The following is an 11,236-nucleotide window of genomic DNA, read 5'->3' as shown; positions in this document are numbered from 1 at the left end:
TAGGTACGGCGTGGAAGCACGGAGCTGCAAGGGAGGGGATGCGGATTTTCACCTCTGGGGCCCACGTTGGGACCCTGCCAGAGGGGTTTTTCAGCACGCTCTGGGTGTCCACAGCCTGGCACGGGGCTGTGGTGCAGCAGAAAGAGAGAGAGGCATGTGCAGGGACGGGGTAAGCCAGGATCGCCCTGGTTTCGGCAGCCTCCCACGGAGTCCTCCATGGGGCATTTTGCAAGGTTGCAACCCCGTGCGCAATGCATGGGCTGGGCAAGGGACACCAAGCATTAAAGGCACAGCGTGTGTGTCAGCTCAGTGTTCCTTCTGCTGAGTAATCAGTATCGGGGGTCCTGAACACCCAGCAATTGACCCACTAGTCAGTGGCAGGAGTCCCTGCCTGGGCTGTTGTGCAGCTCTTAAGTTCCCTCCCAGAGAGATAAAAGAAAGAAGAGAAAAGCTGTAAATGAAGCATGGAAATACTCCAAAGGCAGACTGCAAGGGAGATCAGAGGGAAGATTATGCAGAAAAAATCCCCTTCAGGGCACAGCCAGGAGCCTGGCTATGACATTGACTGGGCAGGATCAGAACTTCGCTGAAGCTGCTTTGCATTCCTGATTTTCTCTGTGCTGTGGCTGACTTGCCTGTGCCAGCCCTGCTCTACCTCAGGAGCTCCCAGAAAGTCCCACCTGAGCCTTGTCTTGGAATTAATCCTTCTCACTCATGGCTGTCTGCTAAACCCCACTAGACTTCTGAAAAAAAAAAAAACAGGTTGGCTTGGATCCAATTTGTTGTTCCCCAACTGCAGGATCTGACACTGCCGGAAGTTTTTATGCTGCAGTAAGAGAACAGGCTCGGGATCATTCCTTAAATCTTGCTGCTAGTACTCTGTCAACCCCAGCAGCTGAGGCTATTCCTGCATCTCAGTCCCTCAAATTCTCTGAACTGCTCAGTCACTGTTATCCCCATGTTCTCAACTCATCTATAACCTGGGGGAGACCCAGAGGACCTGGTGGGCTGCCTGGGTTGTGGGGGACTAGGCAGCTCCTCTTTGTGCCAGAATGCCCTGGGCTTGGCATGTGCACTCAGCTGCAAACAGGACTCAGCAGGGAAGCTGTGAAGCTCTTGCAGCCCCCGAGATAGTGGAACTTGGGCAAGGAAGGGATTGAAGAGCAATGTCACTTACAATTTGGATCAGGTACTGGAGAAGCATGGAGTCAGACCTTTTGCTTTACTGCAGGTCAGCCGTTGTATGAGATGCTGCCAAGTGCTGGTGTCTATTACTTCCCGTGGGAGATAGACAGCTCAGTCCCTGAGGGGAAGGCACTGAGGACATTTGGCAGGTGAGAAGGGTGCCCTGGTCTCCTTGCAGGCCAGGCCTTTCCCTCACTGGCTGAGCACTCCTCCCTTTATTTTGTGATTGAATTTCTGTACAGCTGAGCTCCCCAAATTGATCGTTCCCAGGTTATGCTGCTATGACCTGGCCCGATCTGAAGCCATTCTTAGCACACAGCACAACTTGGCTCAGTACCAAGTCTGTGTTGACACCAAGTTTGTTGAGCCATTCCAAGCCCAAGTGGGATCTTTCTACATGGTCCTGGGAGAGGCTGAACACAGGGAAGGTAAGTGCTGCAGGAACTGGTACCTTTTGCTGCTCTTCATGGTACATCAGTTCTTTCGGGGCTCCCTGAGTCACTGAGGGCTGTCTGGGTCAGGGCTCCACTTGTGCAGCTCCTCCAATCACATGAGCATGTGATTCAAAGTAAGAGCAGCCTGTCTGTCCCTGCTGACCATGAGAACAGACACCCTTATGTTGGTGAAAATCTGGTCCTCTGGCACAGATTTTTTAGAAACAAGAAGCATTTCAGCAGCATCACTGGGCTTGTGAAACCTGAAGGCTAAAAAGCCTTCTGGCATCACTGCCAGCCACCACACCAACCATCTTCACCCCAAACGTGGCAGATTGCAGCAATACATCATTGCAAGTGGCTGGGTTGGTCTTTGCCATCCTTGAAAGGCTCTAATTATTGTCCCTGCCCTCAGACATGTGAGGAATGCAGGCAGGCTCTGTCATGCAGGGCACCCTGTTGTCCTTTCCTGGGGTGCCCTATGTTCTGGCTGCTTGGTGCTTTGCGTGGGGATTTGATCTGAGCTGGGCCATGGGATGGTGAAGCAAATTCTTTGTTATCTTGGCCACACCTGATAAAAAGCATTCACATTCATGCCATAGAAGTCTTTAGTGGCACATGGAAAGCCATGCCGCACATGGTCTCTAGGGAGTGACCTGCTAAGCCACTGCTACAAAATTTCTGTAGAATATTGTTATTTTGGAAATCTCAGCCTAGGAGGGAGTTGGCCTCATTTTGCAGTGGTGAAAGGGGAGCAGACTGAGATGGTGGCTGTGTCACCAGGGTTATGTCACCAAGGTTTGGCCCCCTCTGTGCAGCTCCATGTTGCCATTTGAATGCCACCAATGAACTGCTGGTTGTAGCCAGCTTTGAACCTCTTCTAAGCCCTCTTGTCTGCACAGGGGCATTCAGAAATGAGCTCAGATCCATCACTGCTTCTTTTCAGACAGGGAAAACCATAGTGCATCCAGCCACAAAGTAGACAGATGCTGCATGGCAGGTACTGGCACTGTTCCCCAGTGCAAGGGGAGTGAGTGTCAGTCACCAGCATTTTGTAGCCATAAGGGTAGAGGGAAAGCACGTCACTGAATTAACCTGCTCCTGCTGCTCACATCAGTGGCAGCATGCAGCCAGTCTGTTCTCCTGAAGTTCTCAGGCTATGGTTATTTGCCCAGCTCAAGTCATATGTTGCCTGAGGGAACTCTCTGTTTCCAAGCTGCTCTGTCTGTTTTTCTTTCTGCAGAAACTTCCAGTCCTGTGGTAAAAGCACGAATATTGACCTGTGTGGAAGGGATTAACCTGCCTCTGCTGGAACAAGCCATACAGGAGCAGAGGAAATACTTCAATGAGAGGCAGGAGCAGAGGGAAAACAGCACACCCTGACAGCAGCTCTGAGACCAGCCACATGCTGATCCTTGCACTACCATTGGCAACAAATATGTTTAAAGTAAATAAGGAGGTGTGTTTGCTGTGGCAAAAGGCAAAGTCACTGAGCAGGGAAACACTTGAAGACTCTGAGTCAATGTGTGTGACTGTGGGCTGTCCAGTCCTGCCCTAGGTATCATGACTGAAAATAGCTCCAGGAAGCAGGTTTGTTGTTTGCTTGAAAGGGTAGTTAAGGAAAGGGAACACTTGGATTATGCTGGTTCTTTTGTAATGCACGACATGAAGAAGTCAGAAGTCTCTGAATCTGGAGTTAGGCATCTCACGTTTGGCAGATGGGGGGCAGAGGGCATTAGCACAAAGTTCATTAGCTCTGCCTGGCTGCAGGGCCCATGAGTGCCTGTGTTGGAGTACCCTGACTCAGCTGCCACACAGGAACATTCCTGGCAAAACACTCATGTATCTGGACTGACCAAAGAAACAAGAAGAGCAGAGTCCCTATTTTCAGTAGCACCTGTTTCCTCGGGTGGGAAGAACTGGTATCTAAGGGGAGGATTAATTCGAACTCTAAAATAAATATTTGCAGTACTCTGAGTATTTGACTTTCTTCCTTGACACAACTAAGTTTAAGAGACCTTAAATCACTATTTTTGAAGTATCTAAGGATTTTGACTGAAATTTTCCTAAATAAAGATGAAAAAAGAAGGCAGTCTGTCTTTTACTGATTAAACCCCTCTTTCTTGCCAAGTCAAATGTGTTAGGCCCTGTACAAACCCTGTAGATGATATAAGAAAATTCAGTTTTTCTCCTCCTATGTACTGGGTGTGTATGGAAGTAGCTGGCTTGAGAAAAGGAAATGAAGTTACATCAGAGCTGGTCTGGTTGAAGAACACGGTGCCAGGCCCACACAGCTGTATTAAAGCATTGACAAAAGGACAGAACATTGCTAATCTCAGATAAGAATCAAATCTTTGTGCAAGGGAGAGAAGATTCTCCTGTGCTGTAGAAATTCCCAAATCTGGAGTGAGCTGTACCTGTAGTTTGCAGAGGAATGCAGCTATCTCCAGCCTTTTCTGCTTGTACTCAAAGATTGTGAGCTGCTGGCTCAGCAGTGGGTTAAATCAGCCCCTTTTTACGTCACTTAAAAGTTGGGGTCTTCCCTGTGCACCCTCACAGCTGCAATCTCCATGCCCACCCAGAGATATGAAGCCCCCAAGTCCTCCAGATAAAATTGCCTTTGCCTCTGCCTTTCCTGGTGCCAAAATACGTAAGATTATTTTAATCTTGTCTTCTGTCAGCTATCAAGTCAATGATTAATTCCCCCTCAAGGACATCTCCCAAAAGGCTGACTGAACAGCCCATGTTGGGGAGATTCAAGGGACAATTGTGCAAGACAAAATAAAAGGGTGAAAAAAAAATTCAGTGGGATCCCCTCAGCGTATCCCAGGGAGCCATAATTATGACCCAAATTACTCCACCAATGCCCAGCATTGTGCAGATGGAGCAGGAGAGCTTCCCCTGGCCCTGTGAAGTTCATACTGCTCTTCCCTAGGCCCCAAAGTGCCTCTTTACATCAATTCCCCTCAATTTTTGGCTGTAGCCAGCACACTGCACAACCTGGGCAACAGAACAACCAACCCTGGGTGGCTCCTGTGTGGCTCTGAAGCTCCCTGGCCACCCCAGAGCCCACCAGGCCGCCCTGTCTGCTCACAGCCGCCCCAGGCAGATCCCTGAGGGCTCCCTCAAGGCCGAGGGAGCAGCAAGGTGGGACCCAGACCCCGGCAACCCCTCAGGGAACACCCGAGGGGCTCCAACATTTTCCTCCCTTTCACCTTTTCGTTTCCCGCCTTTTTTGCTCCCCTCAGAGCGTGGTGCCGTCACCAGGCTGAGGCAGCCCCATGGAGGCCGTCCAGGCGTCGTTCCAGAAGGTGGAGAAGATTGGGGAAGGCACCTATGGCGTGGTGTACAAGGCTCGCAATAAGCGCACGGGGCAGCTGGTGGCCCTCAAGAAGATCCGCCTGGACGCGTGAGTGGGGCAAAGCCCTGGACCTGCCATGGCACTGGGACTGTGCCCAATATGGTGCGAGGCACAAAACGGCCTGACGTGAGGGGGGGAAAAATGTGTCTCTAGGATTAAAATAATCTTATGTACTGTGGCACCAGGAAAGGCAGAGCCAAAGGGAGTGTTGTCTGGAGGGCTTGGGGGCTCCACATCTCGTGGACATGGTAGCTGCGTGGGTGCACAGGGAAGACCCCAGGTCACCTAAAAAAGGGCTGATTTAACCCACTTGAGCCAGCAGCTCAAAATCTTTGAGTGCAAGTGTTGAGGGCCTGACCTGTCACAACTTGGCCCTGGGTCCATGGCACAGGGCAGGGGGAAGCAGCTGCCATGTTGTGAGGTAGTGTCTCCCTCACAGTTGTGCTGTGGGGGTCGGGCAGGGTCAGCCTCGGCCCTCCAGGGTAGGACTGAGCAGGTAAAATCTTACTGCTGATCCCCTGGGTCAGTCCTGAGCTGTGTGCACAGTGAGGGGTATCTGCATGGCCTGGGAGCCAATATGCTGTGACTGGTGGCCCATGGTGGCCCCTCAGAGTGGGGAGGTGGCTGGGTGAGGGGCAAAGAGCTTTCATTTTCCCCCACCTCCAAAAAGAAAGACCTAGGTATTTAATACATTATTGCTTCTCTAAATGCACCCTTAGGTACTTCCAAACAAGCTCTGCCCCACAGCTTGCATGTCTAGGTCACCCCCTCCCTCTCCCTGCCCACAACTCCATTTCCCCCTGCCTCACCCCAGCCCACCCCAGCCACTGCTCCACCCCAAACTCAAATGCACCCTTGGGGTACAGTGCAAGAAGGAAGGGACACAGAGACCCATTGGGCTGTGGGATCCCCCTGGATTATGGGGTGCAGTACAGCCTGTCTCTGCCACAGGGAGTCAGAGGGTGTCCCCAGCACTGCGATCCGAGAAATCTCACTGCTGAAGGAGCTGAAGCACCCTAACATAGTCAGGTAAGGCCTGGATGCACCCTCCCCACCAGCTCATCCATAAGCTCCTGCTCCAGCAGCAGAGAGCGAGGGGGTTTTTCTGTCTGTCCCCAACTGCATAGGCAGGGCCAAAATACACAGGAAAATGCAGGATTCCCTTGCACTTCAGCAATACCTCATGGGTCTGCTATTTCAGCGGCACGCTGCTGCTGCCCCATACTAGATTCTGCCCTTGAACTGCCTTTCTCTTCTCCAAAGGACCAACAGAGCAGAGGCATGTGTGGGAGGAGGGATGTTTGGGTATTTGCAGAGGTCTGGAGCAGACAGTGAAGGGAGAGCCTGTACTTCCTTTACAGGCTCCTGGATGTCATACACAGCCAGAAGAAGCTCTATATGGTGTTTGAGTATTTGAATCAGGACCTGAAGAAGTACATGGACTCATGCCAAGCTGGAGAGCTTCCTTTAAGCTTGGTCAAGGTACAGTGTGGAAGGAATGCCAACAGGCAGGGCAGGCAGCGTGTCCCTGCTGCCTTCTGCTGGGAAGAGCCATCTCAGAGCTACTCAGACTGGGCCTGGAAATGATTCCTCAGTCTCCCAGATCTCAAACATTTTCCCTGGGAAACCCCCATGGCACTATTCCTCAGAAATGTTAATTTCCCAGCTCTTTCCAGGCTCTCTAGCCAATCTCTCTGCAGAACAAAGGAGGGATCCATTGCTAATTGCTTTTGTAGACAGTAATGGGTAGGTGGAAGGGACTGACAGTGCCTGGATTAGAGTGTCTCTGTCCCCACGTGGTGTTGCAGCAGTTGGTGTGTATCTCTAAATAGTGGCCCATAAGCCTGATGTTGCACTGTAACAAGGGCTTTCTTCCCATTCAGATCTATAAATGATCCAAAGCGTGTTGGTTCACACAATCCAGAGTTCCAAGCGTTTTCATCGTGGCCTTATCTGAAATATTTCTCTCCTCAGAACTACCTGTTCCAGCTGCTGCAGGGTGTGAGCTTCTGCCACTCTCACAGAGTCATCCACAGGGACTTGAAGCCGCAGAACTTGCTCATTAACGAAGCAGGAGCAATCAAGCTGGCTGATTTTGGACTGGCAAGAGCTTTTGGGGTCCCCCTACGCACATACACTCATGAGGTAGTGTTGAGGCTCCCTGAGAGGGGTGCACAATCCAGAGTGGGTCAACAGCAACAGCAGTAGCAGCACAAATTGCTCATCCATAACAGAGGCACAGCCAGGCCAGGAATGTGCTCTTAACCTCACCTGCACCTAAGGGACCTCCACATCCCCCCAAGGTGTGCTGACTGTCTCTACTGGAGCCTGGCTGCCAGCTGGACTCCCACCTTCTCTCTCCACAGGGTACATTTAATTGTTCCAGAGAGTGTTGTTGAAGACTGTTCTGTTAATCCCAACCTTGCAGGCACTAAAGTGTCTGTAAATTCAGCAAGGCCTTAGCATGCTCTGATTTGTACAGTCACTGCATTACAATTGAGAAGGGAGGGTCCCATGCCTCTGGTTTCATCCAGGGAAACCAGACACAGCCTGTTCATTGGTTCCTTTCCAGGTGGTGACTCTGTGGTACCGAGCCCCTGAGATACTGCTGGGATGCAGATACTACTCGACCCCTGTGGATATCTGGAGCATCGGCTGCATCTTTGCAGAAATGGTAGGATGGGTTTAAAAAACCTCTTTCATGAGCCAGAGGAGGCAGCTGCAGTGGGAACATCTAGGATATTGTGTTTCCACACTGTCCTGGGGTGTGCTTTATGGAAAGTCCACCTAAGGGTTAGCAGGTCCTTATCTCAGAAGGAAATCTACCACCCTGGGGGCCTGGCAGAAGGCTACAGTTCCAAGTACATTGGAACAGGATGCCTCTCTTTGCAAAAGGGGTAACTTCAGCCTTATTGCTGCAGCATTTTGAACCTGGGAGGAGATAACTCTCTTCCAGATGTCCCCATGGTGGGCTACAGAGAACAAGCACTCTCATGGCATGGCAGAATGGATCTCCTAGGGCTCCATACTCCCCTTGGAAGAGCTCTAGTTAGCCCTGCAATATAGTATCACTTTTCCTCTTTCCCAAAGTCTCTGAGCTGCAGAGCAGGCAGGAGGGAGCTAGCCGAGAGTGGGAACGGCCAGACACCTGTGATCTTCCCAGCCACTGCCTAGCAAAAACACTGCATTGTAACTGCCCTGGTCTGTGCAGTTGTTTGCACCTGCTGGGACAGAGGATTGCTTGCAGCAGGAAATAGGGTACACAACTGATGGAAAGGTGGGAACTGGCTTTTTCTTTTCTTCCTCCAGATGACCAGGAAGGCCCTGTTTCCAGGGGACTCTGAGATCGATCAGCTCTTCCAGATCTTCCGCACCCTAGGCACTCCCACCGAGGTGACCTGGCCTGGTGTGACCCAGCTCCCTGACTACAAGAGCAGCTTTCCCCGGTGGCCAAGGAAGGAGATGAAGGACATTGTTCCAAACTTAGATCGGGATGGGAGAGACTTACTGACAGTGAGTGAGAGCTCAGAACAGGGCCTGGGGATAGACAGCATGTTTTCAAACTGGGCAAGGAATATGGATATTTGAGATTTAATTACTTGGAAGTGTGTTAGCTGATCTGGGTTGAATGCTCACCTCTGACATTGCAGAAGCACCAAACAATGGAATAGGGCTCAGTCCTACTCTGAAGTAGGACTGTCATTTCAGGTTCCTCTAGGAACCACTGTGTTGGGAGTCGAGGAGCTCTTCTAACATAATCCCCAGAGTAACTTCAGGTGTGAGTAACTCCTAAAGCCCAGAGAAGGAAAAAGGCAGGACCAACATCTGCAACTGGGACCACCTGTGTGCAGGTGCAATCATCCACTTTCTAAAATCCAAAATGTTCTGGGTTTTCTCTTGACAGCAATTGCTCCTGTATGATCCCAGCAAGCGCATCTCAGCCAAAGCTGCCCTCAACCACCAGTACTTCCTCTGCAGAAACTCTGGGAGCCCTGAGCAGCGACCTGTGCTGAGGAGAGACTGCAGATGAGAGGGCACGGCTCTCCCCAAGCACTTGCATCCCCAGGTAGCACTGGAGATATGGTCTGGGGTGCTTAGCAGGGGCCTGGCTGGAACCCAGGGTCTTGCTTCTCCTGAGGAGCCTGGAAGGGGACATTGTTGGCATTTAGAGACTTTCAGTCTGCAGCTGGGGGGCAGTTTGGGTTACAGCCAGGAGAGCTGTTTTGAAGAGGCCATGTGCAAAAGGTCATTTATCAGCATAAACCACTGAAATGTAGAGAAGAGAGCATCTCTCCAAGGTTTGTCTTTCCACTAGTGATCTAAGGTGACACACTTTGATTTCTGTCTCCAGTTGGTGGCAGTTGCTGGCACCTGGGAAGGGGGGCATTCCTCTGCTCAGCCCTTTGCTGCTGTTATCAGCCAGGCTTCTCAGCACTAGACAAGCTGTTTAGTCTGGGCTGTTTAACAGAGCTGACATCCTGCCCTTTCACAAGCTGAAAAGCACTACCAGGTGTCTTAGTTTGTGCCTTAGCTGGGACCAAGAGGCCAAAAGATCCAGTTAGTATAAAACAGATCCAGTTAGGATAAAGCACTTGCTGCATATGACTGGAAACAGGGAGCAGCTAAACCACTGGCTTTCCAGCATCATTCCAGATGTAATGCTGTTCCCTTTGCTTTATTGTCTTGGAAATGTTTTTGCTGTTCTAATGTTTGGGGGATTGTCTCTGATTCTTGGTATGGTGTTGACATCTTAATTTCTTTTTCTTCAGTATAAAATAAATGCTTGTCATTTGTTCAAAAACCTTGGTGTTCATTGTTTGGCAAAGCCCATCAAGCTGGTAATGCAGAACAGCTTGGCTGGTCCTTCTTTCCACAGAGCTTTTCTCCCTTCCTCACCTCCTGCAGTCTTTCTTTTATCCTTTCCAGCCCAAATCCTTGGCAGGTGCAGAGATGTACTCTCAGTCCTGTTGTGGAACTGGTACCAAAAGTGTTAATCCAATTTCTGCTGTGTCTGTGTACTTTTAGCAAAGAAACAGGGTATGCAGGAGCTGCTTTCTCATCAAGGACAGAAGGAAGATAAGGGGAAGACATCTGCCTTAGGAATGCAGCTATAGCCAAAACAAGATTATAGAAAAAACTGAACCTGGGAACATGGGGAAGGTTTCATGGTAATGAACAATTATAATACACACCCTGTGACTGTATATAAGCAACTCACTTGTAGTGAATCGTGTGCACGTCAGGTGGAGCTTGTTCCCTGTGATAACTTCTTAATGTTACATTGGTGTTAGGGGTTTTATTTTACCTGCTTTTCAGTGAATTTTGGTGACAATTATTGGCCACCCAGATGGGAGCTCACCTCTGAGCCTTGTCGGGTCTGCAGTCAACAGATCTCCAGCTGGCACCGAGGGGTTCTCAGGGAGAACCTTGGCCTCAGACCCTCAGGGGCTCAAGGCAAGATCCCTGGGGTGAGTAAAGGCATCATTTAAATTGTTAATCTTGGGGTTATTGACAAGGGCTACGAATGCCCTCACAGAGCTACTAGTGAGGGGTTTGAGTCACCCAACAGGGCTCAAATCCCTGGGAAAGCTCACTGCCAGGGCTTTGAGTCCCCCAGGACTACTGGGGGTTCCAGTCCCTCAAGACTAGGGGGTTCGAGTTCCCTCTGAGGGGCTCCCCTGGAGCAGGAAACTTAAAGCAGTGTTGTAGTTGGCCAAGGAGGAAAAAAACAGGCTCATAACACCGGGGCCAAAATATTGCTGTACCTGCTTTTGTGGTGGAGTTTGCTTAGATACTCTGAATTCTTTTTGGTCTCTAGCAGGGTGCGTGTGAGAGGGTTGTGTGTTGATTTCAGCTTGCCGGCCTGTAAAATCAACACTGGGACGCCTGTTTGCTGGAAGAGTGTTGAAACTGAACTGGCTGCTGGGGCTTCGAAGCAGTCGGGGATGTCTGGTATCGACTGTTGATTTGTTCGGTGTGCGCGGCTGAAATCGCATTTTCGGACGCGAAGCGCCCTCTCGTGCCAGTGCGCTCCGGATTCCCGGCGCGAGTGGGAGCGGGCTGGCAGGGGAGCCCCCAGTTGCAGCTCAGCCGTTCGTCCGGGGAGGAGGAGAAGAGAAGAAACCCAGCGGACTCGCAGCACAGCAGCCCGGCCCCGGCCCGGCGGGTTCTCGCCTGCTCCAGTGCCAGCCAGCGTCACCTGCCCGCTGCAGCCCAGGAACAGCCGCGGGGACTCCCCGCGCTCAGGTAATCGTTG

At 50.9% G+C, this 11,236-nt stretch overlaps 2 protein-coding genes across 2 annotated transcripts; both read left to right on the top strand.

The window, feature by feature from the left end:
- Positions 1 to 1,240: 1,240 nt before the first annotated feature.
- On the top strand, positions 1,241 to 3,494 carry TEN1 (TEN1 subunit of CST complex). The gene is made up of 3 exons (XM_062505998.1): positions 1,241 to 1,334; positions 1,456 to 1,617; positions 2,873 to 3,494. Exons 1-3 carry the CDS (start codon positions 1,249 to 1,251, stop codon positions 3,000 to 3,002), a joined length of 378 nt encoding a protein of 125 aa, XP_062361982.1. The 5' UTR covers positions 1,241 to 1,248; the 3' UTR covers positions 3,003 to 3,494.
- Positions 3,495 to 4,900: 1,406 nt separating this feature from the next.
- CDK3 (cyclin dependent kinase 3) lies at positions 4,901 to 9,010 on the top strand. The gene is made up of 7 exons (XM_062505997.1): positions 4,901 to 5,028; positions 5,932 to 6,009; positions 6,342 to 6,462; positions 6,955 to 7,125; positions 7,553 to 7,654; positions 8,290 to 8,493; positions 8,885 to 9,010. The coding sequence occupies exons 1-7, from the start codon at positions 4,901 to 4,903 to the stop codon at positions 9,008 to 9,010; spliced, it is 930 nt and encodes a 309-aa protein (XP_062361981.1).
- Positions 9,011 to 11,236: the final 2,226 nt, after the last annotated feature.

This window comes from Cinclus cinclus, chromosome 20, assembly GCF_963662255.1.
Source record: "Cinclus cinclus chromosome 20, bCinCin1.1, whole genome shotgun sequence".
Lineage (NCBI taxonomy): Eukaryota > Metazoa > Chordata > Aves > Passeriformes > Cinclidae > Cinclus > Cinclus cinclus.
The sequence above is the reverse complement of the archived record's forward strand: the minus strand, read 5'-3'. Positions and strand labels throughout refer to the sequence as shown.

Bases quoted from the DNA above. Each gene is read 5' to 3' on its own strand.
- TEN1 (XM_062505998.1), top strand. From the start codon at position 1,249: ATGCTGCCAAGTGCTGGTGTCTATTACTTCCCGTGGGAGATAGACAGC. The intron at 1,335-1,455 runs GTGAGAAGGGTG...GATCGTTCCCAG, and splicing joins GCACTGAGGACATTTGGCAG to GTTATGCTGCTATGACCTGG. The intron at 1,618-2,872 runs GTGCTGCAGGAA...AGAAACTTCCAG, and splicing joins GCTGAACACAGGGAAGGTAA to TCCTGTGGTAAAAGCACGAA.
- CDK3 (XM_062505997.1), top strand. From the start codon at position 4,901: ATGGAGGCCGTCCAGGCGTCGTTCCAGAAGGTGGAGAAGATTGGGGAA. The intron at 6,010-6,341 runs GTAAGGCCTGGA...CTTCCTTTACAG, and splicing joins AAGCACCCTAACATAGTCAG to GCTCCTGGATGTCATACACA. The intron at 7,126-7,552 runs GTAGTGTTGAGG...GTTCCTTTCCAG, and splicing joins TACGCACATACACTCATGAG to GTGGTGACTCTGTGGTACCG.